The sequence below is a fragment of the Columba livia genome, chromosome 1 (genome assembly GCF_036013475.1).
Source record: "Columba livia isolate bColLiv1 breed racing homer chromosome 1, bColLiv1.pat.W.v2, whole genome shotgun sequence".
Lineage (NCBI taxonomy): Eukaryota > Metazoa > Chordata > Aves > Columbiformes > Columbidae > Columba > Columba livia.
The window spans coordinates 19,296,392-19,322,676 of NC_088602.1; the positions used below are offsets into that span (position 1 = coordinate 19,296,392).

Sequence of the window (26,285 nt, forward strand, 5' to 3'; positions counted from 1 at the left end):
CGTTACAAAGGATCTGGTTTAGGAAACAATATATTTTACAGGCATTTCAGAATTCAGTTACGCTGGTCCCTGGTTCGAATAGTACATCTGCCACTAGAAGAAGTAGTTGCAGGTCTTTGTGTGCCATACAGTGAGGGTGAAGAAGTCCCCACCCTATGACAGACAAGCACAAGGCCAGAAAAGGCACATTTAAGCCCTTTGTGAACTTTGATGAAGCATGAAATCTTTTTCCCCATTTCTCTATCCCACACCAGGGATTTAACTCTTCTCTGCAATGTTGGAATTGATTTACCAGGGATGGAATGGTGAAGTAGATATATGCCTGGGAGTCCATTGTGTCAAGTTATGCAAGAATTGACACAGCAAATGCAATGGAGTGTTAGGCAATATATTGACCTCCAACCTCTTCTATTCGCAGCTTTTCAGCATGGACTCTATGATCAAACAGAGCATCCAGAAAGCTGTGATCCAGCTGGAAGACAAGACAGACAACAGTCAGCGTGTGACCAAGAGAATAATGATCATTCACAACTTGCTTTTCCAGGATCATAGTAGAACAACATGTGAGTACAAATGAAGGCCCAGAGTGGGTTGGGGTTTTCTATTTACACATGGCTGCACCCTGCATATTGCAAAACATAGAACAGGGGAATGAAATGAGTGGTTTAATGACCTGTCCTGGTTCCTGTCCAGGCCAACTTGGGGGGATGTTCCAAAGGAGAGATGACCTGGTTTGCTCAGGGCCTCTTCTGCTCCCCATGAACCCCGTGTTGTGTGTTCTCAGAGTCTGTACTGAAACATCTAGCTTTTTGCATAACCTTGGGTAGAGACCTTGGTACAAAAATCTGAGGCAGGGGTCACTTTGTACCCTCATGATTATTCTGGAGTCCAAAGCCACCCAGCAGATTTCTACATAGAATTGGTACACTTTGTTCATGCAGGTGGTGTGGTATCTTGATAGAAAACTGTGGCTTCAACAAAATGGAAAGGGTCTGATTTCATCAGAAACCAAGCACCAAAATCCTTGTAGGTGCATTTGGAAAATATTCTTTCCTGCGTATGGAAAGATATAGTCACTGTGTTGCATGACTTGCTCCTCTTTGAGCAGTAGGTTCCTGTCAGGTGCCAAGGATGTTTGTTAATGACTGATAAAGAAAAGAGATCATGTTGCCACTTCAAAGATGGCGTGCATAAGTCCTTGTGGTCATATGGCAAAACCAGAATTCATTCTGTACTGAATTTTGACTATAAGAAAAAGTCCGTCAGGAAAAGAGGTTTTCTTGTGATTGCATAGTGACACCTTCAGTCCTCAGCACACTGCAGGATGAATTTTGTTTGTGGTTATATCAGTACTGAAATGAAAACAATCCTATTGATTTTATTTTATACTGACATCAGTGTCATATAGATAAGAATAGGATCTCAATCCTTCTGCAACACTGTGACTATTCTTGTGACATACACTACTCAACTTTTTTCCATATAAATATGAATATCAGGGTATTTACGCACCAAATAACCTAATTCATACAATGTTTTTAAAAGACTGAGACAAATAAAAGTGGTTTTCCATTCCTTCATCAAAAATGGCATGTCTTTACTAAATGCCGCCCCCAAAATCAAGTCACTAGAAATAAAGAGGAAAGGGAAGAGACTAGGGTAGAACATAAAGCCTCTGAATTTTATTGTGGAGGAAAACCAAGACATAGAGGTCACTTTCTATTACTAGCTTTACTTTGAATTAGAAGTTTGCATGGAAACTCCTTTCATTCAAATGTGTTAATAAACTTGGTTTTATAATCAGTTTCTAGTCATTTTATGAGTGTGCTGAAAAGGAGAATTTGCCTCCTCCTACAAGAACGTGAGAAAATAAGTCTTGAGCCAAGGGAGTGGGTTTTCCGTAGAGCTGTCTCCAGTGAGTTCATCCTTGAAGACACTTCATTCAGGTATGTTCATCTGTGCAGCCCTTTCCAAATTTCTGACAGGTCTCTTTCTCAGGGCATTAAAAGAGCTGTGGCGCATGAAGCACAATATTTAATGAGGCTCAGATATGACAACCAGGAGGGATATTGCTATCTGGTGTACAGAACTATATGTGGGTTTCTGATGAACAGAGGATTGGTCAGGTACAAGGAAGACACTTGACAGGCCATGTTATTCCTCCTAGGCATGCACTTTGGATGCATTTAGAAGACATCGTGGCCAATGTGTTTGCTCAAATTCTCGCAGTGGTGGATGCAAACAACAACCTGGATCATCTCTCTCCTCCATCTCCACTCTCAGAACTGTGGCTTCAGATGTTCAAAGAAGAATCATTCTTGAGAATTAAATATAGCAGCAAGTAAGAGACATAGTGGAAAATACAGTATTTACCTTAGGAGAATAAAAACCTGTTACATAATGCAAACCTCTGCAGGAAAAAAATGGTAAAAAAACAAGTCTGAAGTTAAGATAAGCTCACACAGCACATAATTACCCACGATAAGCCCTTTGTGTCATGATATTGGAATCAGAACCTTCTTGTTCTCTTAAACCTTCAGCAACTCAGGAACATTAGCAAGGAACTCTGCTTCTTTGCAACAGTGATTAACACATTAAAGTCAGAAACAATAAGTCCAGAATTTAGAAACTTGAATATGAGTTCCCTAAGGTCAGAGTAGATGAATCCCCTCCTTACAACAAAATGCGTTTAGTGTCTAGCTATCACATTTTAGTTGAACAGTTAGCTTACTCTGAACAGCATCTGTGTTCAGAGACAAGACAGGTGATGTCTGACTCAGTTGTCTTTCCCCTGCTGGAATCCTTTTTAGCCTTCAGCTCCCAGTGACAGGAACTTTTTCACTGTTGCAGAGTTGCTGAGTTTTTACAAAATATCTTTCTGTGCTTTTTAACCTTTTAAGCAGAACATATAGAAGTGGCAGTCAGAAATTTCTCTGTGATGCTTCAGTTCAGTACATATAGAGCATATGATGTGATTATTTCATTCTGTGCTGTTTAAGGAAACAAGATGCTAAGATTTCCGTGTTGTCAATGACAGAAGATCCCAACACATCTGTGTTTTGCCAGTTCCCATTCAGTTGGGTTTTGAAGGCCTACCTGGAGGAACTTTGGGAGACAGTCTATAATACGAAAGGTAACATCAGATTTTGCAAGCAGGTATTGTTTAACCCAGGGAAGCTGATCTCCAAAGTGAACCACAATAGTCAAAGGTTGTGGTAGGAGCAACTGTATCAGTTCTGTTCCCCACACAACCATAATGACCTAGAACATCTGTTGTGCTCTTCTGTTTTCCTGATAGCTTCTATTTTCTGGTTACTTGACATCTCTGTCCTTTCCTCTAGGTTGTCCAAAAGTGCCTATGAAGGAACCAGCCAAATTGTTCCAAGAGCTGATCAGGAATGTGTTGATGCCAGATGGCAGTAATCCAGAGGTGATGCAGTATTACACCAATGATTTTCTAAGGATGACTTTTCCTGGGCAAGCTCTTTCTGTCTATGAGGTAAATGGGGTTTGGTGGAATACAAGATTTAAATGGCACTGGCTTGAGACACAGGCCTACAGATATCTATGGCTCCAAGAACTGGGGGAAAAAAGAGTAGCTTATCATGTTCTGCACACTTCCCAACAACTACTGGTGATCAGTCTTAATTCCACCTTAACAAAAGTTGGGTTTTTTTTAATGGAGAGTTTGGCTGGACTGCTTCAGAAATGCTGAGTATCATCCTCAGTCCCCTGCTGTTTTTTTTTTTAACAGAAATAACACCTTTTATTTTATCTGCAGATTCTGTCAAAAGCCCTCCTAGTCAATGCGAAACAGCTCTGGTCCTCTGTGGGTCAGGAGGAGATAAGCTTTTCACCCATTTGGCTTCATATGGAATACTTCTACCTACGAGAGGAGTATCAATTCTTTGTTGACTTGGTAAAAAGCAATGAGACTGTAACAAGCGAGCTGCAAAAAATGTATGAGAACGACCCAACAGAAATGGTGAGCAAAAGAGAACAACTGGTGTTTCACAGAGCAAAGTGGCACAGCCTGTTTCTAACATGGTCACTAGCAAATAGTCAGTGAAAGTGTGCAAGAAAACAGTCAAGACTTCAGGAGATCTTTCCTTGGAAGTATTTTCCAGCTTCCAGTAAGTCTCAGGGAGTTTCTGGTCATATCCAGCTCATTCCCCACCAAAGGACCTGTCCTTCATCTTCCTCTAGACACTTTTTAATTCCATTTATACTTTTTGGTCCGTTTATACTTTTGGTCTTCAAAACTTCTATAATTTAATCTGTATTGCGTAGAAAAATATTACACATCCTTTTGCATGTGTTATTCTCAGTATGACAGTCATGTCTTCTTAGATACCCAGACCTTACAGGTGATGGTCATAGTATTTAACTTCTGGGGTGGGGTCCAAGTGTGGATTCAGACACTGTAGCTTACTTGTCTACAGGATTGTGTCTACATTTGCAATGGTTGTCTGATCTCCTGTGACTGCTAGTGAAAACATGGGCAACAGAAACAGTGAAGAGTGACTCATGACTGAAGGGAAAAGTACAGGTCGGTTGCCCAGAAGTAGGCATTTACTGACATTTCAGATGCTGTTTAGGCCTCCAGCTGCTGCTGCGGTAGGGCATGAGTCTCCTGTATGTCCTATGCCCTACCTGTCAGCTCCATATAGATATCTCAGACATCCAAAGGCATTTCAGCTGATGGCACAGATCTGCAATAGGGCAACTAGATCCTACCTAAATATCTAAGTCCTTCCAAAGAACAATTCATTCAACAATCTTAAACATCTCCCTGTGAAACGGAAAAACTGTTCTTTGGAGATACCCAGCTCTCTCTCCTAAACATCAACGGGACTGAAGGCAACAAGCTTAGAAGCTTAGAGACAAAAGTTTCCCTGTGGTGGGAAATCAGTGCTCTGGTGCAAGTATTCAAATAGTATCCAAGACACAACACAGAGTTACACTATGGTACAATTATGGTTTCTATATTTTTCTCACTTCCCTACCTAATAAATTCCTACTATGGTGTTTGTTGATGTGTGCATCAAGCTAAGGTTTTAAGATAATTCCCCATCACAGCCTCCAAAGCTTTTTTTTTTCCACCAAGATGCAACGGGTCTGGGTCAGCTATAAAAGCTATTTTTTTTTCTTTTTTCTTTTTAAATATAATTTCAGTTTGTCACTCTTGACACCTTGAACATTCTCCTGAAGAATGTGCAGCCCACGGGCAATCTTATGTCATTCGAGGCCTGTACAGAATGGCTTAGAAGGGTCAAGTCCATTAAGCCCTGGATGGAGAGGATCAGTATGGACAATTACCAGATACATCTTTACCAGAAGAAAAGGGAACTCCTGAAGACTGTGTTGTAAGTCCAATTGGCAAAATCCCTTCAAAAAGCTTGATGATGCCCAGGATACTTGCTTTAATAGAGTATGTACCTCCATAGACAAAACCCAGTAATGATTCGATAACACAATTTGGTCTGGTGATACTCCAACAAGTGAGGTAGACAGGAACATGCCCTATTTTCCTCTCCTTGTTTAGTCCAGTCATCCAAAAGTAGCCCAGGAGGTCTTGTGTCCTGAAATCATCTCACAATACCTGAGACCAGTTATAGAAAACTTGGCTGGAAAGGACCTCAGAGGTCTGTAGGGCAGCCTCCAACTTTAAATTGCATCATTGCCAACAGTAGAGTAGGTCACCTGTGGCTGTCTCTGGCCAGTCATGAAGCTTTGTTCAACGTGCGTGTGTGTGTGTTTTCCAGACACCAGTGGACCTGCACCAACATTGTCTACATGTTCTTTGACCATCTGCTCCATAATGAGACACAAATAGATGAGAAGCTCCTGAGACTTCTTGTGAAGCAGTTCATTTATATCTGGAAAGTATGTGCTCACTGCAGTACTCGCCTGGACAATTTATAGCCTTGAAGACCAGCAAAGTTTGGAAGGAACCTTACCTTCCAGGGATTCCTCTGATCCCAGTTTGAGGGGGGGCACAGAAATGGGAAGAGGGTGAGAAGAGGATGGAAACACCATCCAGTGCAAAAAACACTGAGATTTTAGAATCATCCTGAAAGCCGCCCAAAATCAGAATTTTATTTAAAGGAAGGTTTCCTGGAAAGCTTAAGAACTATTTCAGGCCAATTATCCCTGACATTACACGAGGAAATACATTTGGTGGGTCTGTTTGATTTTGCTGTTTTATTACACAATTTTGTGGTGCTGATATCCCATATTGTTCTTCGTTCATAGGCCAAAAAGGTATTTCCATTGAGCTTTCACCATCCTTTCTTTTTTTTTTCTACAGCGCCTGACTGAAACACAAAATTTTGAGCCAGCAGAAACTTTTAAGTTGGTGACAAAAGTGCTCAAGATTTGCAACCAAAATGCTGACACCGTGTACCTTGTGTAAGTCCAGGCCAAGAAAAAGGAAAGGGAAGGGAAGGGAAAGGGAAAGGGAAAGGGAAAGGGAAAGGGAAAGGGAAAGGGAAAGAGAAAGAGAAAGAGAAAGAGAAAGAGAAAGAGAAAGAGAAAGAGAAAGAGAAAGAGAAAGAGAAAGAGAAAGAGAAAGAGAAAGAGAAAGAGAAAGAAAGAAAAGAGAAAGAAAAGAAAGCTGTTCTGGGGGACATTTTACATCAAAATCTTTTGTAAGGGGTGGGGTAAGATCGACACTAATCAATGGGGATGAGGCTCCTCAGGCCAAAGGATTCCTCCTGGAGACTTGTAGTGCCAGGGCATGTAATGCTCAACCTCAGAAGGCCTTGGAGCAAAACCTTTCCCATGCAGCGTTGTGCTTGGCTGTTGACAGAGACAACCCTGGAACTGAAAGTGGTGTAATTGATGTAGGAACTCACAGGTCTAGTGAGATTGTGAATACAGCCCATCCCCCTCACCCAGCCACTCTTAGCATGACAGGCCACATCCCTTAGGTGGGATGATCCCCAGTGGAGCCACCCCCTTATTAAACTAGCAGATGTTGCCCTTATTCTCTGTGCACCAGTAAGGCTAGTTAAAAATGACCATCCAGTGTCAATGGACATGGCAAATGCTGGGCCTGAGAATTCTTTGCCCCAGTGTAAAATCAGCCCTGAGTTGTGTTTTCCTTTGGTGACATGTTTCAGGAAAGGTGTGAAGGACTGCAAGAGCTGTCTACTGGAGATCACTGACCCAGCAGAGCTGCCCTGTGGCCACATTTTCTGCTCACAGTGCATCCGTGAGTGGAGGAGCAAACAGTGTAAGATCTGCAAGGAAGCCTTCCCAGAGGATTACACACCCACAGCTAGAGCAGTCACAAGGTATCTTGTAACTAGTAAAACAATTAGGTTTTCTGTTTCAGTCTCTATCATTTTGTATAAAATGCTGGAATAGTTATCAGAGCAGAGGCTACACAAATGGCGTTAACACGAGCTTCATGGAAATGTCCATATTTACCACATGTAGCAAACCATTGTTGGTGAAAGAATTCACACAAAGTGATTTGGAGTCAGTTCCAGCCCCTTTATCTCCACCTCTACAGGCAGTCTATCCAGGAATATATACTATATGAGAATCCATTTTCCTTTGTTCTCTAGCTGTCTTCAGTGGAGATAACAGAGAAGGAGGGTACAAGGGAAAAAGAAAGTTTGTCGTCAGTATTCAAGAAAAAATGCTATAGTGGGTTTTCTGGGAGTTAATTACCCTGTCTAGTTTAAAAGTGTATTTCTTCTCCACAGTCTACGTGTACCTGGTCTCCTGGTCACATTCAGAGAAGCAGAAAAATACATTTTTTCTGTGTTTTTTTGCATTTTGATGGCAGATTTTTATTTCTTTCCTCCCTGCAGGGAAGCTGTTGCATGTCACAACAAATTCAGGAGGAAATGTAACTCCTTCTTTGTGGAGTTCGTCACCACCACTGTCTTGGGAGACAGAAGCACACCATCCCCAGAAGTCATCGCTCAGCTGATCCAGTTTGTGGCCTGCAAGCCATCCCACCCTGAGCAGCAGGCAGTTAAAAGGGGTAAGGGCCTGACTTCACTGGGACCCTGACCTGATCTTGTACTGAAGAAAAATAATGAATGTCATCCTTCATTTTCAGTGTGCAAGTCAAAAAGTGAGCTGTCACCCTTTGAAGAGTGCATGGACACCAGTACAACAATCAAGTCCTCCCTCTTGAAGCTGCTCCTGCGACATGGGTTAGCATGAGCTAGCTCCCAGCCTGATCACTGAGCCATATGGGCTACCTGGATGCTCACATCCTATGTATTCTTTTTTTTTGTCATAGGTTCAACAACATAAAGGTGCACCTGGAAAAATACCTTTCTGAGATGGAGGAAAAGATAACCTTCAACAAAAGGAACTGGAACCATTTCTACTTCATGGTGGTGCGTTGTCTGGAGGTAAGATCAAATATCTTTGAAGATGTTTCTGGAATCCATACTCAAACTAACTATCATTTTCTGTCCTGCCCTTTGCAGATCACACTCTTCCTCTCTCTTTCCCCCCACTGGCTCCTAAGGCTGTCTGGAACAGGCTGCTGACCTCTCTTAGTAATGTACCTAAACATTATCTGAAAGAAACCAGGCCTGAGTTCATAAGGTACAATGTACAGTATGAATTTCAGACCTGGGGTTCCTGAACTTCAGGAGTGCCACTGGCCTGATTTGTAAACCATGAGAGCTTCCCTTGAGCACAGCTGTTACCCTGAGCAGAACTGTCCCTGATCTCTGCTCCACTCTGAACTGGTACACTACAGAAATGCACAAACACATCTGTTCAACATGTGATTCTCCACCAAGTGAATCAAGAAGGGAGGCCATCCTCTCCTGTCAGGTTGGGGCTAGCCTCAAGGATGACAAAAAATAGTCCATCTGCAAAGTGGGTCATTGCTGGGAACTTGAGATTCACAGGGTACAACACGACAGCAAAAGAAGCTCTGCATCTCTTGAAAAGGCTTAGGTACTACCCAGACCCTCCAGCAGCTTTGGAGTCAACTTTCCCTCTCTCTCTTTCTGTTGAACAGGATTTCATGTATCCTTCTTCCCAAGACGATGTCAGCCAGCTCACTGAAAGCTGCCTCTCTGCTGCAGACCTTTTTGCTTTCTGCTCATGCAAGGTCTCAAAAATTGACACCCTCCAGTTCATAGCCCGTCTCCGGTTCTCCATCAGCCACGTGGCCACTGTACTTGGCAGACAGGTGCTCTGTGGTGAGTCCTTCTGCTAGCAGCAGAGAGCATTGGATTTGTGTTTTCTTATAAGCAGGTTTAAAACAAGCCAAATATTTACCAGTATAAGAGGTTTCTTATGAGGGTAAAAAAAAAAAAAAAAAAAAGAAGAGTTAGAAAACCACAAAGTTTTCTCTAAATTCAAAAGGATTCATGGACAAATTTTCAACAGGTGATTCAGGATCAGAAGGGCTAATTTATTTCTTTTAAATCTAGATCATTTTTAACCCTCTTGTTCTGATACTATAAAACTTTTTTTTTTGCAATATTGAAATTGAATGGAGTTGAAGTTGCTAAATTTTGTATATAAACAGGTTGCATCCAAAGATGTGTGTGTTGCAACCAAAATGTCTATATTACCTAGAACTTGCTGTGAAAACATTTTCATTTTTCTGGATTGTTTTATCAGTATGAAACATCTAATTTTTGTTCAGAGTTAAAAACAACTTATTTGAATAATGACATTTCCCCCAAATAAACAGTTCTCCAGCCTTAAGGGGTGGTGTGCAGCAGTGTATCACAATAATCATTTAGGTGTCTACAGGTAGGTGCATGTGCTGAGACTCTGTTCTCCTGTTAGTCCGTTGAGAATCACAGGCAGGCTCAGTGGAGTTCATGCTAAACACATGCGAGTCTCTTGGTTTAGAAGAGGATGTATTGCACCTTAAACTCTGTTCACTCACTTTCTTATATCTTTGTCAGCTTTGAAGTGTGCCAAGGTGAAGTCTGAGTAAAGAGACTAACACAATCTTACCTCCACCCTTATAGTCAACAAAGATACAGGAGGCGCTTCATAAGAGCAAGATGTAAAGTAGCCCAGAGGATTCCCTTTTCTCTCAGCTACCTAAAATGGAGTAATGAGATTCCTCTCTGCCTTTTGGACACCTTTGAGAGCCTTACTCTCTGACTTAAGATAGATGCTAGAGAAGATTAACCAACCAAGACCATATAAGGGCCAAAAATGGGAAAACATTGGGCCACTCAGTCCCTGTATTCACTGCCTAGCATTCAACTTCCCTGCATGCTGTAGGTATTAAGAAGCCCAAGATAGTATTGTTGCAGGCCATATTCCTATCCTTGGGGAAAAAGTGGTGTTGTAAGCTAAGCAGGTGTTATGCTTGTAAAAAAGATCTGTGATATCTGACTGCATGGGAATGAGCTTAATGAGAAATCCCACTGGTAGCTGCAGATCCAAACATACCATCTCCTCTTGGGAACAAGCAAGAAGAGCAAGACTTGGTGAATGCAATGAAGCAGCTGGTGGCAAATGCACAGACACCATGGCCTCAAACATTCCTCATCAGAAATCTCTATAACAACTATGGGTTCATCGCACTGCAGAAGATCCTTCAAGCAGAAGAATGGATTTTACCCAGAGGGGTTGAAATTTCACAGGTGAATATCTTTCAAAAGCCTACCTGCAGGTCACTGAAGTTATGCGACCCAAGCATACAGATGCACACAAGCTTTTCTTTGCAGTCAGCTCTGAGGGTGTACGGCTGGCTAACTTGAGCCCTGCCTGGTGAAATACATCTTATATAGCCTATATAGTCAGTGGGATAGGAATCACCCAGCTTAAGTAATGAAAAATTGCTTCCTGGGGGCTTTCTTCTGTTCTGGGGAGAGATATAAGCTCCTGTAGAGAACAGTTCATTCCTCCTTCATACCTGCTTAACACATGACTGTTCCCCTGGAGGGACCTATTCAGGTATTTGGAAGACTGCAGAAATGAAATAATTGTACAGTAAAATTCAAGCAGAAGAGATTTCAGACTCCATACCTCTACAGAACCCCAACCTTGCCCCCATGATACAAATGCAAATTTTAAAAGATATAAAACCAGCCTGTAATATTAATAACACAAAAATGACATGATAATTTGCAAGGGGTCCATCTGAATGCTTCAGTGGGCTTGAGAGAGCCTTCTGCATGCTGGTGATATCTTCATTATGATAACGTAACTTACATCTGTGTTTCACAGCCTATGGATGCCTGGTCAAATATAACACTGATGTTTTCGGTGATGGACAGAGCAGAAAATCAAATAAAAGCCAAAGATCCCCAGGAAGTCCAGAGACTGGTGGTGAGTATCCATTGTGTCCCCTACAGAAGATTTCAGTGTATTTCAGAATGGTTATAGAAAGCTGTAGTAATTTCCTCCTGAGTTGGAAACAAAGGGATCATCACATTCATGTAAAGCACCACTTTTGAAGCCTACCAGCAGACATGTTAGGTGCCTTATGGGTCTCTTTAGATTCTATCTGGTTTGTTCAATTTCTTTTCTAGCCTGTCATAGAACAAATGGAAAATATCCTTCAAACACCATTGCTCCCAGAAGAGCCTCTGGAAAACAAAATGAAGAAGATTGTGGATGCTTTGTGCACGCACAAAAACAATGTCTTGATGGAGGTGGTATTTCACACTGCATTTACTCTGGCCATGTCCCAAAGTCCCCTCACTCAGCTTCTCAGAAATATCTGCTTTAAGCCTCATCTGGTAAAGGTAGGTCAAGATGTATGAATAGAGAAACTTCCCTTCATGATAACACTGTCAGGGGTGGGATCTGCTTTTACACAACAAGCTCTGTTAGCTTACAGACAGATTTGGTTTGGGTCAGTTTGCTGCTTTTTGGCTTGTTGTAAACACCATATGGAGCTTTCTAGTCCTTCTTCTCTCTTCTGGACAGTCCACTGAGAACAAACTGACACTATCAATCACTATCTGTATTGAAAGTGGGGGACATAGCCTGCTGGAGATACCGATATTTCTCCAGTGAGTCTAAGGGAGCCCAGGGGGCTGCCAAATGCTAGTTGTTGACTGAGCTTATGTGATCAAATTGTAGCCAAGATTTCTTCATTCTGACCCCAGATAAGCCAGTTGTCAGGTACAGATAATCTTTCTACTAGACCAGGCACCTCTGTGCATCTAAAGATACATAAATTATTCCTGTTGTTTGAGGAGTGCAGAAAGAAAATGAGATGTGCATTGCCCATGTCCTGGCTGTGAAGACAATAACGGTGTCCAGATCCTGCTGCTTCCCTCCGAATCCTCAGTTTGATAGGCAGATACTGAAGAAGTGATGAAGATGCAAACTTGGGCCTCACTGTTCTTGTTAAGCCCAGCCATCCCCAATGTATGCCCAGACGATACAAAGCTACATCCCTTAGTCTTAGTCAAGCTTTCTCATGTACTCATTTGAACATAATGTGTTTATCTTCAGCACTGTTACTACTCCAGTAGATGAGAAGCAAACTAGTAAAATGGTTACATGATTCCTCCAATCCTTCTTTATACCTGTTTTCTTTCTAAGTGTTCATACCTTCCCACCATGCCTGAAGACCTGCTTTTTGATCAGAAGAACTGGAAAATTGGTGAAAATGATACTCTCTGGAGTAAGTACAAGGAAATTTTACTTCATCCCAGCCCAGCTCTTCCTATATGGATGGCAGACATAGGAATCTTGCTAGAAAAGTGCCCTGAGATAGCCTGGCCAGGGGATGGATGGAAAGGAGGAACTGATGGATGGAGGGAAGGGTGGCTTTCTTCAAAGATACCTCTGTGCTTCTGTTGGGAACTTTACCAGTCTCCTTTCAGCTGCAGCAACTCCAAGTCCATTTAAGGCAAATTCTGGGAGAACCAGTTTGTGAGACCAGATCCCAGTAGATGGGAAGAAGGTCTTACTTGGGAAGGCCCTAGGCTGTTGCCTCCCCCAGTCAGTTTTTCGCTGCATTTACATCATGGGGGATTTTGTAACTGGGAGACAACTAACTGATTAATCTAATTCCCTTTCATACACAGCTTGTAAGTGTGGATCATACTGGGTCATCACAGATGTAAGTGCCTTGTTTATTTGTGATGCTGAGTGTCTTCTGTCTGCTGTTAGGTTTTCTGCCCTATGTCTTACACTGCTGTCATTTCTTTACCTACAGTGCGGACGTCCCTGGGTAGTTAAACAATGCCCATGTGGTGCTAAAGTTGGGGGAACTCATCACAATCCTTTGAGTGATTTTGAGAAGAAGAATATGTAAGTTGATGCTCCCTGCTCTACAGGTCAAGAGAGATTAACAGGGATACGGCCACTTGAACCTCTTTCCATTCTCTGGGCACAGGGGAAACACTGCACCTGTGCAAAGCAAGGTCTTGTTTATCCAGGGTCCAATCACAGGTGGATATGTTGCAAATACCTACTAGAGAGAACAGAGAGGAGAGAAAGCCTGAATGGCATGAAATAGCTAGAAAGTGCATTTATTCCCTTCCAGGTGTCTCATCTCACCCCGAGTTCATACATTTTCTGACCCAGGGATGGTTGAGCCTCTGTCCCTGTCAACTTACATGAGATGAGCCCAGTCATTGAAAGTATAAACTGAATTATATATCTTTATCACAGCACAGAAGATAAAACAGGAAAAGGATATATCCTTGGGAGCCCTTCAATACGGGTAATTGAGTTGGAGAGGAACCTGTCACCTGCCTTTGTCTGTCTTGCAAGAGCTCTGCTGCATTCGTCCATGCTGCTGGGGACCTATACAGATAAAAAGGTGAGACAGCCCCTGCTTCTTTCCTCTCCCTACCTCCTGCCTGTCTGTCCACCTCACTTAAACTGCAACTTCCACATGATGAATAGCTACTGCCCTACTCTGGGAGGAAGCTTTCTTGAGAGCCAAATTAAGAAATTACCCTGTCTTCCAGGCAATTCTGAGTCTGATGACAGAGAAGCCAAAGGATGTGGCAAAATTCTTCTGGGATCACCTTCAAAAAGATATTGAATTACTGGCAGAGGCACTTAGCAGAAACAAAGAGGATGCCACAGTGACTGTCCATCTGTTTCTCCAGCACTTGAGCAATGCTACAACAGGTAAAAGTACGAGCAGGTTTGCATCAGGTTGGTTTTCACATAGCCAGTGAAACAGGTGGCTCTCATCCCAGGACTGCAGCTGTACTGCACTGATGCCATTGTCTACTGGGAGAGGGTCCTAATTTTGCATTGCATTTCCTACAGGAGAAAACATGGACTTGAACAGTTTGCCTAGGCAAGAAGATCGAAGGCAGTGGGAAACCTGCTTTAAAACCCTGGCTCAGCCATTCTTCCAGGTATGCAAGGGACTGGTCACTGGTGTTCCGGGTATCCCACATACAGACTACCACTTTACTAGGGATTGAGTTCAGAGCACATATGGGCTTCTCTTTAATATCTTTAGCAGTAACCTGGGCAAGGGGATCCAGGGCATCCTCAGTAAGTTTGCAGACAACATCAACTTGAGTGGGAGTGCTGATCTTCTGGAGGGTAGGAAGGCCATACAGAGGGATCTGGACCGGCTGGATCAGTGGGCTGAGGCCAGTTGTATGAGGTTTAACAAGGCCAAGAGCCGGGTCCTACACTTGAGTCACAACAACCCCAGGCAGCACTACAGGCTCGGGGAAGAGTGGCTGGAAAGTGCCTGGTGGAAAAGGACCTGGGGCTGTTGGTCGACAGTCGGCTGAACATAAGCCAGCAGTGTGCCCAAGAAGGCCAAAAAGGCCAACAGCATCCTGGTTGTATCAGGAATAGTGTGGCCAGCAGGGCCAGGGCAGTGATTGTCCCCCTGTACTCAGCACTGGTGAGGCTGCACCTTGAATCCTGTGTTCAGTTTTGGGCCCCTCAGCACAGGAAAGACACTGAGGTGCTGGAGAGAGTTCAGAGAAGGGCAACGAAGCTGGTGAGGAGTCTGGAGCACAAGTCTTATGAGAAGCAACTGAGGGATCTGGGACTGTTTAGCCTGGAGAAAAGGAGGCTGAGGGGAAACCTTTTCACTCCCTACAGCTACCGGAAAGGAGGTTGTAGTAGCAGGGGAGTCTGTCTTTCTTCCCAGGTAGTGAGAGAGAGGACAAGAGGAAAATTCCTCAAATTGCACCAGGGGAGGTTTAGGTTGGATATTAGGAAAAATCTCTTCACTGAAAGGGTTTTGTGCATTGGAACAGGCTGACCAAAGAAGTGGTTGAGTCACCATCCCTAGAGGTGTTTGAAAAACACATAAATGAGCTTCTAAGGGACATGATTTAGTGATGATGTTAGGTTAATGGCTGAACTCGATAATCTTGAGGGTCTTTTCCAACCAAAAGAGTTCTATGATTCTATGAATACCCAGACATACCCAATAAGCTGGGACATTCTCACACATGATAAACAGTTTTATCACCTAGTATTATCACCTCTTTTTTAAGATACTTTTTATATGCTGATTCAAAACCACTTTAGAAAAATATGGCTTTATGCCTTGAATGGCAAGAAAATTCCCTGTTGGTTTCTTCATGGACAATTTTATTCTTGTCTCAGCTTTGCTCTTAAACAGGAGGTTTTATTGTCTCTTCTCTTCCTTCAGAGCCATCACTGTCTTCCCTCATGAGAAGACGGTAAAAGTCCTCCCAAACCCTTTTATAACAAAAAGCAGATCCTAACAACCCTTCAAATTACACAGGCCTTGGAGAAGAACCTTACTTCCATCAAGCAGCAGAGGATGAGAGATCTTCAGGGCTCCAACTTGCTCCTACAAATAGCTTATGGTGAGACAGCTCCTTTTGAAGACGAGCCAAACCTGGGACTGATTGGCCTGTCCGACATGTGGCAATTTGAACAGAAGATGTCCATCCAGACCCTGATGCATCTCCTTCAACAAGAACACAGAGAAGGTGAAGGAAACCGCTACCCTATTCTTCTGGAGCTCACGTCTAAGGTTCGCTATAGAAACATTCCTCCTCCTTCAAGCAGAGACAGGCAGCATGTGGATTCACCATTCTTGGTGTCAGTGGGGCACCAAGTTGGCAAATTTCCTGTGTTTCCCAGTAAAGTGCCCTTCTCTTGAATACCACATAATGCCAGATACAATCCTGGTTTCTCAGATAAGTGTGTGGATAGCAAAGTCATGCTGAATTTTCCCTTCCAGATCCAAAACATCCAGCATGTCCAATACCTGCCTGATATTTTCAGTCTGCAGAAAGCCCTGATCCACTTCTTCCAGAACAACCATAAAGGGGAATTATACTCAGTACAACAGTTCTTAGATCGATGTGAACTTTCAGGTATGACGTGGGCCTATTCCAATCACAGTAAACTGGCCTCTACTACTCCTCAACACCTACATGCTCCTCCCTGATGTTATAGCTAGACTTGTGACTTCTGTTGCAAGCTGTGAGGGAACAGCAAACACAAGGCTGCTCCATGAGGTAAGATGAGCCAGGAGCTAGTGGTGACCACAGAACAGCCATGGCAGCAACCAGGATGCAGTCCCACATTATCATGGCAAGGCCAGGGTAGTGACAGAGCCAGGTTCGGTCAACAGCTTAGTGATCATAACACAAGGCAAGGCAATAAGTCTAGGAAGCCCAGTCAGTAAGTTACAAGAGCAGGAGACAGGTCTGCTTACAACTCAAGCACTGGCCTGAGTTTACATGTGTTTCCTGGGCTCATGGGGAAGGGGTGGAGTCCCCAGGTGAGGCTGATCAGGCCTATTAGTGCCCTCAGGGCCCTGACACAAGCTCACAGTGGTGACTTGCACTCATCTCCATCTTCATGGTCATCTTTAGGGTTTGGGGGAGAGGGTAGAGATCTCTGAGACCTTGTAATGATCTCTGCAACACTGGAATGGGTCTTGGGCAGATTGGCTCCCACCCTCACAGTAGGTATAGCCATCAGGACCTGAGAAACTTGTACAGGTTTTTCCTGCTGTTTCAGCCATGGATGGGCAACATACACAAGACAGGCTTTTAAGACTCCAAGCAGGTGTATTATCATGGTGCATGTGAACTGGGATTCAGCACCCCTTAATGCCAAATATGTTATAATATGGACTAGAAAAAAATTAGTTCTGGTTAAGCTTGGAGCCACAGCTGTGGAAGGCAACCAAGGTCCAGCCTAACACAGTTTACTCCTCAGTTGCACACCATAAGCTTTATCTTTAAAGGAGACAAAAATAAATACTTGTCAACAGCTTTCTCTTCAGACCATGCATTGACATTGCTGTTTTTCTCCCCTCTTTGCTCCTGAAGAGGACCAGCGCTCAACTTTCTGCCGAGCTATAGGGATCATCCAGAAAGTCTGGAGCAATATCAGAATGAAGCCACTGTGCTCAGGTATTTTGACTTGCCAGGTATTTTGACTTCCCTTTCCTAAGCCATTGATGAGGGCTAGAGCACATGCCAGTTGCTGACCTTGCTTTGGTTTGACCCTTTAGCTGAAAACAAATTAAAAACCCTTCAAAACCAGAAAAACTTATATAAAAAAAAACTCCAAAAATATTTTAACAAAAGCTAGCCTGAGTTTCACCCTTGGGAGGATTCTTCCTAACATCGCATGAGGCAGAAGATAAACTCTCCATTTTGTTACAGATGTCGGTGTCCCCCAAGACCTGCTGCCAAAGGACATCAATGCCAACACTGCTGTCCTAAAACTCCTTCCAACTCCAGCTTCTATCAGTTATTTTGTGACAAGTCTTCTCATACAGCTCCAGAACAGATGTGTGGAGACAGCTACACAGATCACAAAGGAAAAGCAATGGTACGTTTCAAACTATACCTGTAGAGAAAATTAGGAGGTGTCTAGAGCTGCATATGTCATTGATTGCAAAGTGGGATGAGGTAAAAAGTAAGCTGCTATCTTTAACAGCAAATGGTTAACTTCTTCTCTTCCAGGTTCATCTCTGCAGAAGAGGTGAAACCATCTTCGGTGCTGACAATAACTGAGAATGATTTGATCACTGCGGCGCTGGCCAACTCCCAGTATGTGATAGAGGAAGACAACACCAAGACAACAGACTTTGACTTCCAGACACTGCAGCGGCAAGTGATTCAACGTTTTATCAGTGGGAAACCTATCATCAAAGCTCAGGTGAGCTTAGCATGACACACTTTCATCACAAGCCAAGTTGCAGTGCCTCAGGCCAGCAGAGGGTGTAGGATGCTATTTCTAGGACCCAGTACTCACCTCTCCAGAGCTGGAACAAATACGCTTGTAGGTTTGACAGCCTGCCACTGCATCTATCTGCATTCTTTGGACTGTAGCCATTGTGTGGTCAAAAACCACACTCTGCTCAGTAAACCTTTGTGTTGTGAAAGGCAGTGTGAGCATTTCTGTTCAAAACCTGAAGAGGAGGTTGGCCTGGATATTCTTATAATGCAGGAGGAGTCAAACACCATCTAAGAAGACTCAAAAGGGTTGAATTCCTGGGCATAGTATGGGGTTGGAGTCTAATGTGTGTCTCTGAACCATGTTGGCGAAACTGATCTTCTGCTGTGATATTCATCTTCACTTATCCACATTAGCCTTTGACTTTCCTCCAGCAGCATTCAGGGGATCAGATTTGCAAATGGTTATTCTTGTCCAGAAAGGCAGGCCAGAGGTACATACCTCAAAAATTAAGTCTTGCGGGACAATGAATTTCAGTACTTAAGTCCCTTCAGCCCCTTTACAACTCCCCATAACCCTCAAGTGGTTATGTAAAATTTGCCTGGTTGTTGTCCCAGATATTTCCTATGACAGAGGAAGGGCCTACTGGGTGCTTGGATTTGTGAAATGTGAAAAACTGGCCATGAGGGAGTGAGGAAAAAGCGGTTCAAGGGCATTATAATGTGTCTGTCACATAGTGATTCATGTCTACCAGCTTGTCCAGTAGTAGTGTAGGATAAGCAGAGAAACTAATATACAGTCACAGAGAAACTGAACAAGTTTGGCTGGAAGGATCTCTGGATGCTTCTGGTCCAACTGTTTTCTCCAAGTAAGGCTAATTTCAAAGCAAGAGCAGACAGCTCAGGGTGTCGTATAGTTTAATTTTGGAAATCTCCAAGGACAGAGATTCACTACCACTCTGTCCCTGTTTTGATGTTTTAGCATTCTCGCTGTGAAAATGTTTTCTGCATGCTTTACTTAAGATCCTTGGTTCCCCTTTGTCCTTATTGCCTTCACTGTGATTCCCCATTTAGTAGAAGAAGAGCAATTAGATTCTCCCCACAGAGCTCTCTTTTACAGGGTGAACAATCCCCTGCAGCCCCTCAATTACCTTGTTGGCCTCTGCTAGACTGACTTCAATTTGTCAATGTCTCTTGTACTGAGGAACCCCAAACTGGACTCAGTACTCAAATGTCATCTCATAAGCACCAAATAGATGGAAAGAATCACTTCCCTCATGCTGCTGCATGCACTCCTGCTTATATATCCTGGTGTGCGCATGACCTTTTTCACCATATGAGCACACCTCTGACTCCTGTTCAACCTGTCCACCAGGACACACAGGTCTTTTTTGCAAAGATGCTCCAGAAGTGGTCTGCTCTCAGCCTATGCTGTTGGATATGATTGTTCCATCACAGATGCAGAATTTTGAATTTGTCTTTGCTGAACTTCACGAGGTTCCTGTTGGCTTGTTTCTCCAGCCTGTTGAGACCCCTCTGAATGGCAGCTGTGCCCTTCAGCAAATCAGCTCTTTCCCGCAGTTCAATATCATACACAAACTTGCTAAGATGTTATGTCAGTTGTTGCTGAAGTATCTTACCAACATCAGCCAGCTCCCTTAGCACCAGTGGATGCATTCCATCTGGTCTCATGGACATGTGCATATCCAGCTGTACTGGGTCTGGCAGCGATGGGGTTAATTTTCATCACAGCAGCTTGTATGGTGCTGTGATTTAGATTTGTGACCAAAACAGTGCTTATAACACAGTAATGTTTCAGCTATTGTCAGACAGCGTTTGCACAGCATCAAAGGCCTTCTCCATTACTCATTCTGCTCCTCCCCAGTGAACAGATTGGGGATGTGCAAGAGTTTCGGAGGGGACACAGCCAGGTAGATGATCCAAGCAAACAAAAGAAGTATTCCATGCCACATAACATCATGCTCAGCAATGAAATGGGCAAGAGGGGATTTTTAGGGATGTTAGTCATCTTTTGCTCATGAAGTGGCTAGGAATGGGTCTGTCCATGGGACGTAGTGAGTGGTTACCTTTGTATCACTTGGGGGTTTTCCTCACTTTAATTCTTCTTTTCCTCTATTTCCATCTCACTGCGGGTAAGGAGGGGAGGGAAGTGAATGAGCAGCCCTGTGATGCTTAGCTGCCACAACAGCAATTTATCTCAGTCCCTAATTTTGTCCTTTTTTCTTGATATGTCTTTAAACTTTGCCAGTAAACACAGAGGACTGAAAGCAGATCTTTACAATAAAAAGTGAGGCAAAGAAAGCAGTGAGCATCTTGATGAGTTGGTTTTCCATGTCCTTTGTCAGTAGGCCCCCTTCCCTTTTGAGCAGTGTGCCCAGTTTTCATCTGGTCTTTCTTTTGCTTCTGAGGTACTGATGGAGGAGACCTTCTTGTTGGCCTTCACCTCCCTCAGCAGTTTCGACTCCAGATGAGTTTTGTCTTTCCTAACTCCGTCCTTGCATGCCCAAGCACTGTCTCTGTATTCCACTTGGGTGGTCTCTCCCTGTTTCTGCCAACCTTATGCCTCCTACACCAGGCTGTCATTGCCACCAGCCCTGCAGCCAAGATGGGTAGCTATGTCCTACTGCATGGCCATGGGTTTCCTATTTGTCCTGTGCCAGGTCATACTTTGTGTCTTCATAGCCATTCATTTGCTTTCCAGACGGCTCCATCCTTTGCACCAAACAGCGTGAAGACCCTGCAGTACACAAAAACAAAAGTGAGAGAACAGCTGCAACAGGTATGAAAGAGTTTACCATCTTTAATTTTTTTGTCCATCTAAGCTTTCTTCTGCTTAGTGATGTTTATTGTTAAGCCACCACAGAGGACAGAGAGCTCAACAGAGAATACAGCACCTGCAGGATGTGTAAAAATGTCCGAATCCAAATCATGTAGGTGGCTGGAGCCTCACAAGGAGCCAGCTTTCTTTGCTGGCTCTAAAGAGAATCTAAGCACCTCAGATGGACTCATCTGTACAAGTGTCTAAGCCAAGGGGATATGGTGACCACAGCATGCCATGCACTGGCATGGTAGATCAGCACAGGTGGCAACTTGTGGGTTATTGTTCCTGCTTGCAACTAGACTGGGGAACCCATGTCCTTGTAGAGTCTACATCTTTCCCATGTAAACAGAATCACAGAATGTCAGGGACTGGAAGCGACCCCAAAAGATCATCTAGTCCAACCCACCTACCGGAGCAGGAACACTTAGACGAGGTTACACAGGAATGTGTTCTTGGACATCACTTAGTTATCTCTAAGTCTCCCTCTGATAAGAGGGCAGAACTGGTACCAAAGGTCATACGGTCACTTCACTGTACAGACACACTTGCAGGATGCAGACCTTGTGTGAGAGTCACAATATGGCTATATTTCTCCTATTGATAGGAATCACTAAGTGTGAAACAGCTGAAACAGATCATGGAAGAAGCGCGATCAGTGAATGCCATTTCCCAAACACTTGCCACCTTGAAAGTGGCTTCTGAGTTCCTGGCCGTGACTGGTGGGGACCCAGGGCGCCAGTTGTCTGAGTACATAAAAAATGAGCTGAAGATGGATGCAAGTGCGGAACAGTTCAGAGACATGCCGGTAAGCAAGGCACTTTGCTTCTGCTGAATGAGAAATTGGCTGAACGTTTCTATCCCTCATACCCTCCCCTAAGGATTAAGACATGAAGTTTTAAGCCACATAATTCTGTGAGCTAACCCAGAGCACGGTTAACCCAGCTGTGGCCCTTCTGAAGAGCAGGAACTGACTGACTGATTGCCCATCTGTTTTCTCCTCCTCCAGGTGGTACCAAGCACTCAGCTGAGGCACATCCTGTCTCTGTGGCAGACATTGTCAGCAAAGAGATCTGTGCTGCTGGTGCAGATGAATCAGGTGAGGGAGGCAGCCCAGTTCAGAAAACTGTCTACAAAATCTGGGGGAAGAGAGAAACTTTTTGACAAAGTTGATTTTCTGTGGAAGACTTTAGAAATTTTTAGGAAAAAATAGGAAAAATTTTTGATGTTAATATCTTACATTTCAGCAAGAACCAAGTAATATTCATCTACTCTAGTCATGTAAGATCCTTGGAAAAGAGTGATCCACAAGATTTTGTAGTAGAGGCAGTGGTGCTTTCTGACATGGGTCACATCAGCAGCTGGTGCTGTGGTCCCTGGTGGCCCTGGCAGAAGAGACAGGAGCAAAGAGGATCCCAGTCCTACCTCTTCCATCCGATATAGCCCCCAAATGGTCTTTTCAGGGAGTCCCAGGCTGTCCTCTTGCTGATGTTTGTCATTGCAGAATCCCTTCTGCCTGGTTTCTGAGCAGTACCACGAGGAGTTGAGTGCAGAGGAGAAAGAGACTCTGACTACTGCACTCTCCACAGTCAACTTGGACTTGTTCCTCATTGAGCTCCATGAGATGATCATTGTACCTCTGGATAGCTTTGATCCACACTGGGGGTAAGAGCGGAATTTTCTGGGTTTGTTCCAATGGTAGGTACCAACTCTTTAGACCCGGCAGGAAGGGGTCTTGAAGTCCCTTTTAAAGTAGGCTCTTCAAACTTGCTGGAGGGAAGGACCATACCTTCCAAAAGTGGGAGTTACTGCAGCTGTGATGAGCATCATTGAGTCTTTTTGTGATGCCCAGGCAAAGAGAAGTGGGAGTAAAATACAGCAGAAACCCCAGCAGCTTCAGTTCACCTGGCTGTCACAGGGAAGCAAGAAAACTACTAAAAATCACACCATCATGGAAACTTAGGTTGGTAGGGTCCTCCAGAGGTTTCTAGTCCACCCCTTGTTTCAGGCAGGTCTCACTTCCAAGCTACAAGAAACTGTTCAAGGTCTTGTCCAGTTGTGTTCCGACTTTCTCCAAGGATAATGCCACCACCATTCTGCATTGCCCCAGGACTGCACCACCCACGTGGAGAATATTTTTTGTGTTTAGTCAGGGTTTCCACTGCTGCATCTTGTTAATTCTTGTGTTTTGACTGGGCACTCCAAAAAGAGTCTGGTTTTATCTTCTTGACACCTTCTACTATGTAGTTAAAGATGCATTTAGAATTCCCCTTCAACTTCTCTGCTGAACCCAGTTCCCTACCTTTTCTTCATATGTCCTGTGTCTATATCTCTAATCGTACTGGTTGCACTCCCCTAAACTCACTCTAAAAGGTCAATGTTTTTCTTGTACTGGAAACACAAAATCAGCCACAATCCTTCAGGTGTGATATCACAAGTGCCAACAGAGGAGAAAAATCACTTTCCTTAACCAGATGGCTACAATCTTGTTGAAACAGTTCAGTATGTGTCTGGTCTTGGGGAAAGAAAAAAAGAGGGGGAATCATGTAAGGGAACAAAAAAGGTGCCCCCTACACAGGACCAATGAGAATCCCCAGTGTGAAAATATGACCATATCACCTCTCTTTCCCTGTTTCATGCACCAGAAAGGTGTCCTAATACCATAGCGACAGCATGACAGACCCCATGAAGAAGGGACCATGGAGTATATTGAGTGGAGTTCAGTAGAGTTCAGCATGTTGTGTTATACCTGAGAAGGGAGAGGCAGTCAGTGAAGCTGAGAGAGCTCAGCTTTGAGAAGACCACAACCTCTGCTTGGGTGCAGTTGTCAATGTTGACCAACAGTTATCCACATTGTTGTCTGCTACCACCAAAGACACCCCAGAGAATACTGCCTGGCTTCCAGCTGCAAGGTCATCTCAGGGGTGCCAGAGTGGAGTGTCACTGACTGTCAGCATTGCCTGCCAAAAGTCAGGGCATTTGGAAACCCAGCAGTTATCCAGGCACTTAAAATTGTGATCTGTCTCACCCACAGGCTGAAGGAGACTTTCAGATCCTTCCTGGAAGACAGGCAAGATGATGCCTCCATTGCAAACCTGACAGGCACTTTGAGTCCAGACCTACTACTGAAGAATGTTGTTTCCATCTGGAAGACAGCTGTGAGGGCTAGCAAACTTCATAGCCCTACTTATATACAGGAGTGACAACCTAACTTTAGCTAAGTACCCCAGAAATTAACCCACCTGCAGCTTCTCCAACCCAGTTGTCTGTGCCCTGAGTGCTTTAATGGTCTTGACCAACCTCACCCAGTATTTCCACACATGCACCCATTGTCCACTGGTCCAGGAGCTCCACTTAAGCTCAGCCCTGGACCTTCTGCCCCTGCTTGAGCTATGCTGCAGTTGCATTGGTGTCCAGCCCTGTGCCCTAACAATCCTGATTTACTTACTAGTCTTCCAGCACTGGCCTTGGCCCTGCCTCATCACCTCACCTTGATTGATGATCACTGGGCAGTCAGTAGAATCTGGCTCTGCCCAGGTGCTGTGGTACTGTCCCCAGTCAGTGGGGACACTGTCTTGTTTCTGCTAGAGTGGCCTTCTGCTTGGAGCTCATTTTCCTGTGTGGAACAGCCCCACGCCTGCTGCTCCCTGACAAAAATCTCACACAGAATCACAGAATGTCAGGGACAGGAAGGGACCTCGAAAGATCATCTAGTCCAATCCCCCTGATGGAGCAGAAACACTTAGATGAGGCTACACAGGAAAGTGTCCAGGCGGGTTTTGAATGTCTCCAGAGTAGGAGACTCCACAGCCACCTTGGGCAGCCTGTTCCAGTGCTCTGTTACCCTCACTGTGAAGAAGTTTCTTCTCAAATTTAAGTGGAACCTCTTGTGTTCCAGTTTGAACCCACTACCCCTTGTCCTACCACTGGTTGTCACAGAGAAGAGCCTGGCTCCATCCTCATGACACTCACCCTTTATATATCTGTAAACATTAGTAAGGTCACCCCTCAGTCTCTTCTTCTCCAAGCTAAAAAGACCCAGCTCCCTCAGCCTTTCCTCATACAGGAGATGCTCCACTTCCTTAATCGTCTTTGTTGCCCTGCACTGGACTCTCTCCAGCAGTTCCCTGTCCTTCTTGAACTGAGGGGCCTAGAACTGGACACAATATTCCAGATGTGGTCTTACCAGGGCAGAGTAGAGGGGAAGGAGAACTTCTCTCGACCTACTAACCAACCCCCTTCTAATACACCCCAGGATGCCATTGGCCTTCCTGGCCACAAGGGCAGAGTGCTGGCTCATGGTCATCCTGTTGGCCACCAGGACCCCCAGGTCCCTTTCTGCTACACTGCTCTCTAATAGGTCATTCTGCAACTTATACTGGAACCTGGGGTTGTTCCTGCCCAGATGCAATACTCTACACTTTCCCTTGTTATATTTCTCCCCACCAACCATTCAGTTTGTTGCCAATTTATTGCATCTAAGTTTCAGAGCAGGTTACCAAAAATAATCAACTAGAAAGAGGATGGGAAAGGGAACCTCATTTTAATGCTTAGTACTGTTTTTGTGCTTTTTCCTAATAGCTGTGCTAGGATATCAAGGCAGCAAAAGCAATGTAAGCAAAAATACACCTAGAAATAAAAGCATAAGCAAGAAACTTACAGCAGCTGCAGCACTGAAGCTTGGATCAGCAGTGGCACTTGCACAATAAAGATTTGCTTCACAGCTGCAGTGAAGACTCATTTTATACCCATACTTGGGGACTTTGCACCTTGAGAGAGATGATAAGTCACCACTTCAGCTGTACCAGATCAGGCCTTCAGTTTTGGTCGTCCTTGACCTAGGAGTACCTGCTGTGCTTCCTTATTGATCCCAGCTATGTTTTCTTTGGTATCCCCAAAACTGATCCCTGTTCCAAAGATTGAATTCCGCTGGTGACAAGTGATTGATGATTGGTGAGTAGTACAGCCCTAGAGCTTCCAATATCATGTTACACCTCTATTTTCAAGGTCTCTTCTCTCCTTCCATGCCTAAACTCCTCTTCACATTTTTATTCTGGGGTCATACATACTTTGTTCTGCATATAGTAACTACCTGTTACTAGTGTTGGTCACTATATGTATGCGTGTATGTGTATATAATTGTATATGTGCTTATGTATATATGCATACATATATTTATATCTATTTTTTTTATATATACACGTACATGCACATATATAAATACACATACACACCTGCACACACACAAACTATTGTAATAGTAGGACACACAGTTGGACAGCACTAAAGTTCAGACAAGTTTAGGTCTATTAAGCTCATGGACAAAGGAAGAAAGACATGGGTCCTCCTGGCCCTGGTGCAAAGTG

The 26,285-nt window shown here is 43.9% G+C and overlaps 1 protein-coding gene across 8 annotated transcripts in view; it reads left to right on the plus strand.

Annotated features, from left to right (window-relative positions):
• Positions 1-25,642, plus strand: part of LOC102095620 (E3 ubiquitin-protein ligase rnf213-alpha) — a 64,553-nt gene extending 38,911 nt beyond the window's left edge. For 7 of the 8 annotated variants that reach the window (XM_065049049.1, XM_065049060.1, XM_065049053.1 and 4 more), the window contains 33 exons: positions 419-563; positions 1,805-1,946; positions 2,168-2,341; positions 3,000-3,133; positions 3,342-3,499; positions 3,782-3,985; positions 5,176-5,366; positions 5,766-5,886; positions 6,311-6,411; positions 7,125-7,298; positions 7,824-7,999; positions 8,078-8,174; positions 8,264-8,378; positions 9,002-9,185; positions 10,387-10,598; positions 11,185-11,286; positions 11,490-11,705; positions 12,514-12,595; positions 13,002-13,036; positions 13,133-13,227; positions 13,591-13,741; positions 13,893-14,058; positions 14,203-14,294; positions 15,659-15,913; positions 16,124-16,259; positions 17,226-17,309; positions 17,565-17,733; positions 17,868-18,063; positions 20,803-20,880; positions 21,527-21,727; positions 21,929-22,018; positions 22,424-22,584; positions 23,954-25,642. In XM_065049049.1, coding sequence (XP_064905121.1) covers positions 419-563; positions 1,805-1,946; positions 2,168-2,341; positions 3,000-3,133; positions 3,342-3,499; positions 3,782-3,985; positions 5,176-5,366; positions 5,766-5,886; positions 6,311-6,411; positions 7,125-7,298; positions 7,824-7,999; positions 8,078-8,174; positions 8,264-8,378; positions 9,002-9,185; positions 10,387-10,598; positions 11,185-11,286; positions 11,490-11,705; positions 12,514-12,595; positions 13,002-13,036; positions 13,133-13,227; positions 13,591-13,741; positions 13,893-14,058; positions 14,203-14,294; positions 15,659-15,913; positions 16,124-16,259; positions 17,226-17,309; positions 17,565-17,733; positions 17,868-18,063; positions 20,803-20,880; positions 21,527-21,727; positions 21,929-22,018; positions 22,424-22,584; positions 23,954-24,122 — 4,806 coding nt within the window. In that variant the 3' untranslated portion in view covers positions 24,123-25,642. The remainder of the gene's footprint in view (positions 1-418; positions 564-1,804; positions 1,947-2,167; positions 2,342-2,999; positions 3,134-3,341; positions 3,500-3,781; positions 3,986-5,175; positions 5,367-5,765; positions 5,887-6,310; positions 6,412-7,124; positions 7,299-7,823; positions 8,000-8,077; positions 8,175-8,263; positions 8,379-9,001; positions 9,186-10,386; positions 10,599-11,184; positions 11,287-11,489; positions 11,706-12,513; positions 12,596-13,001; positions 13,037-13,132; positions 13,228-13,590; positions 13,742-13,892; positions 14,059-14,202; positions 14,295-15,658; positions 15,914-16,123; positions 16,260-17,225; positions 17,310-17,564; positions 17,734-17,867; positions 18,064-20,802; positions 20,881-21,526; positions 21,728-21,928; positions 22,019-22,423; positions 22,585-23,953) is intronic. The other variant, XM_065049069.1, reaches the window with a different exon arrangement.
• The last annotated feature ends 643 nt before the right edge of the window (positions 25,643-26,285 follow it).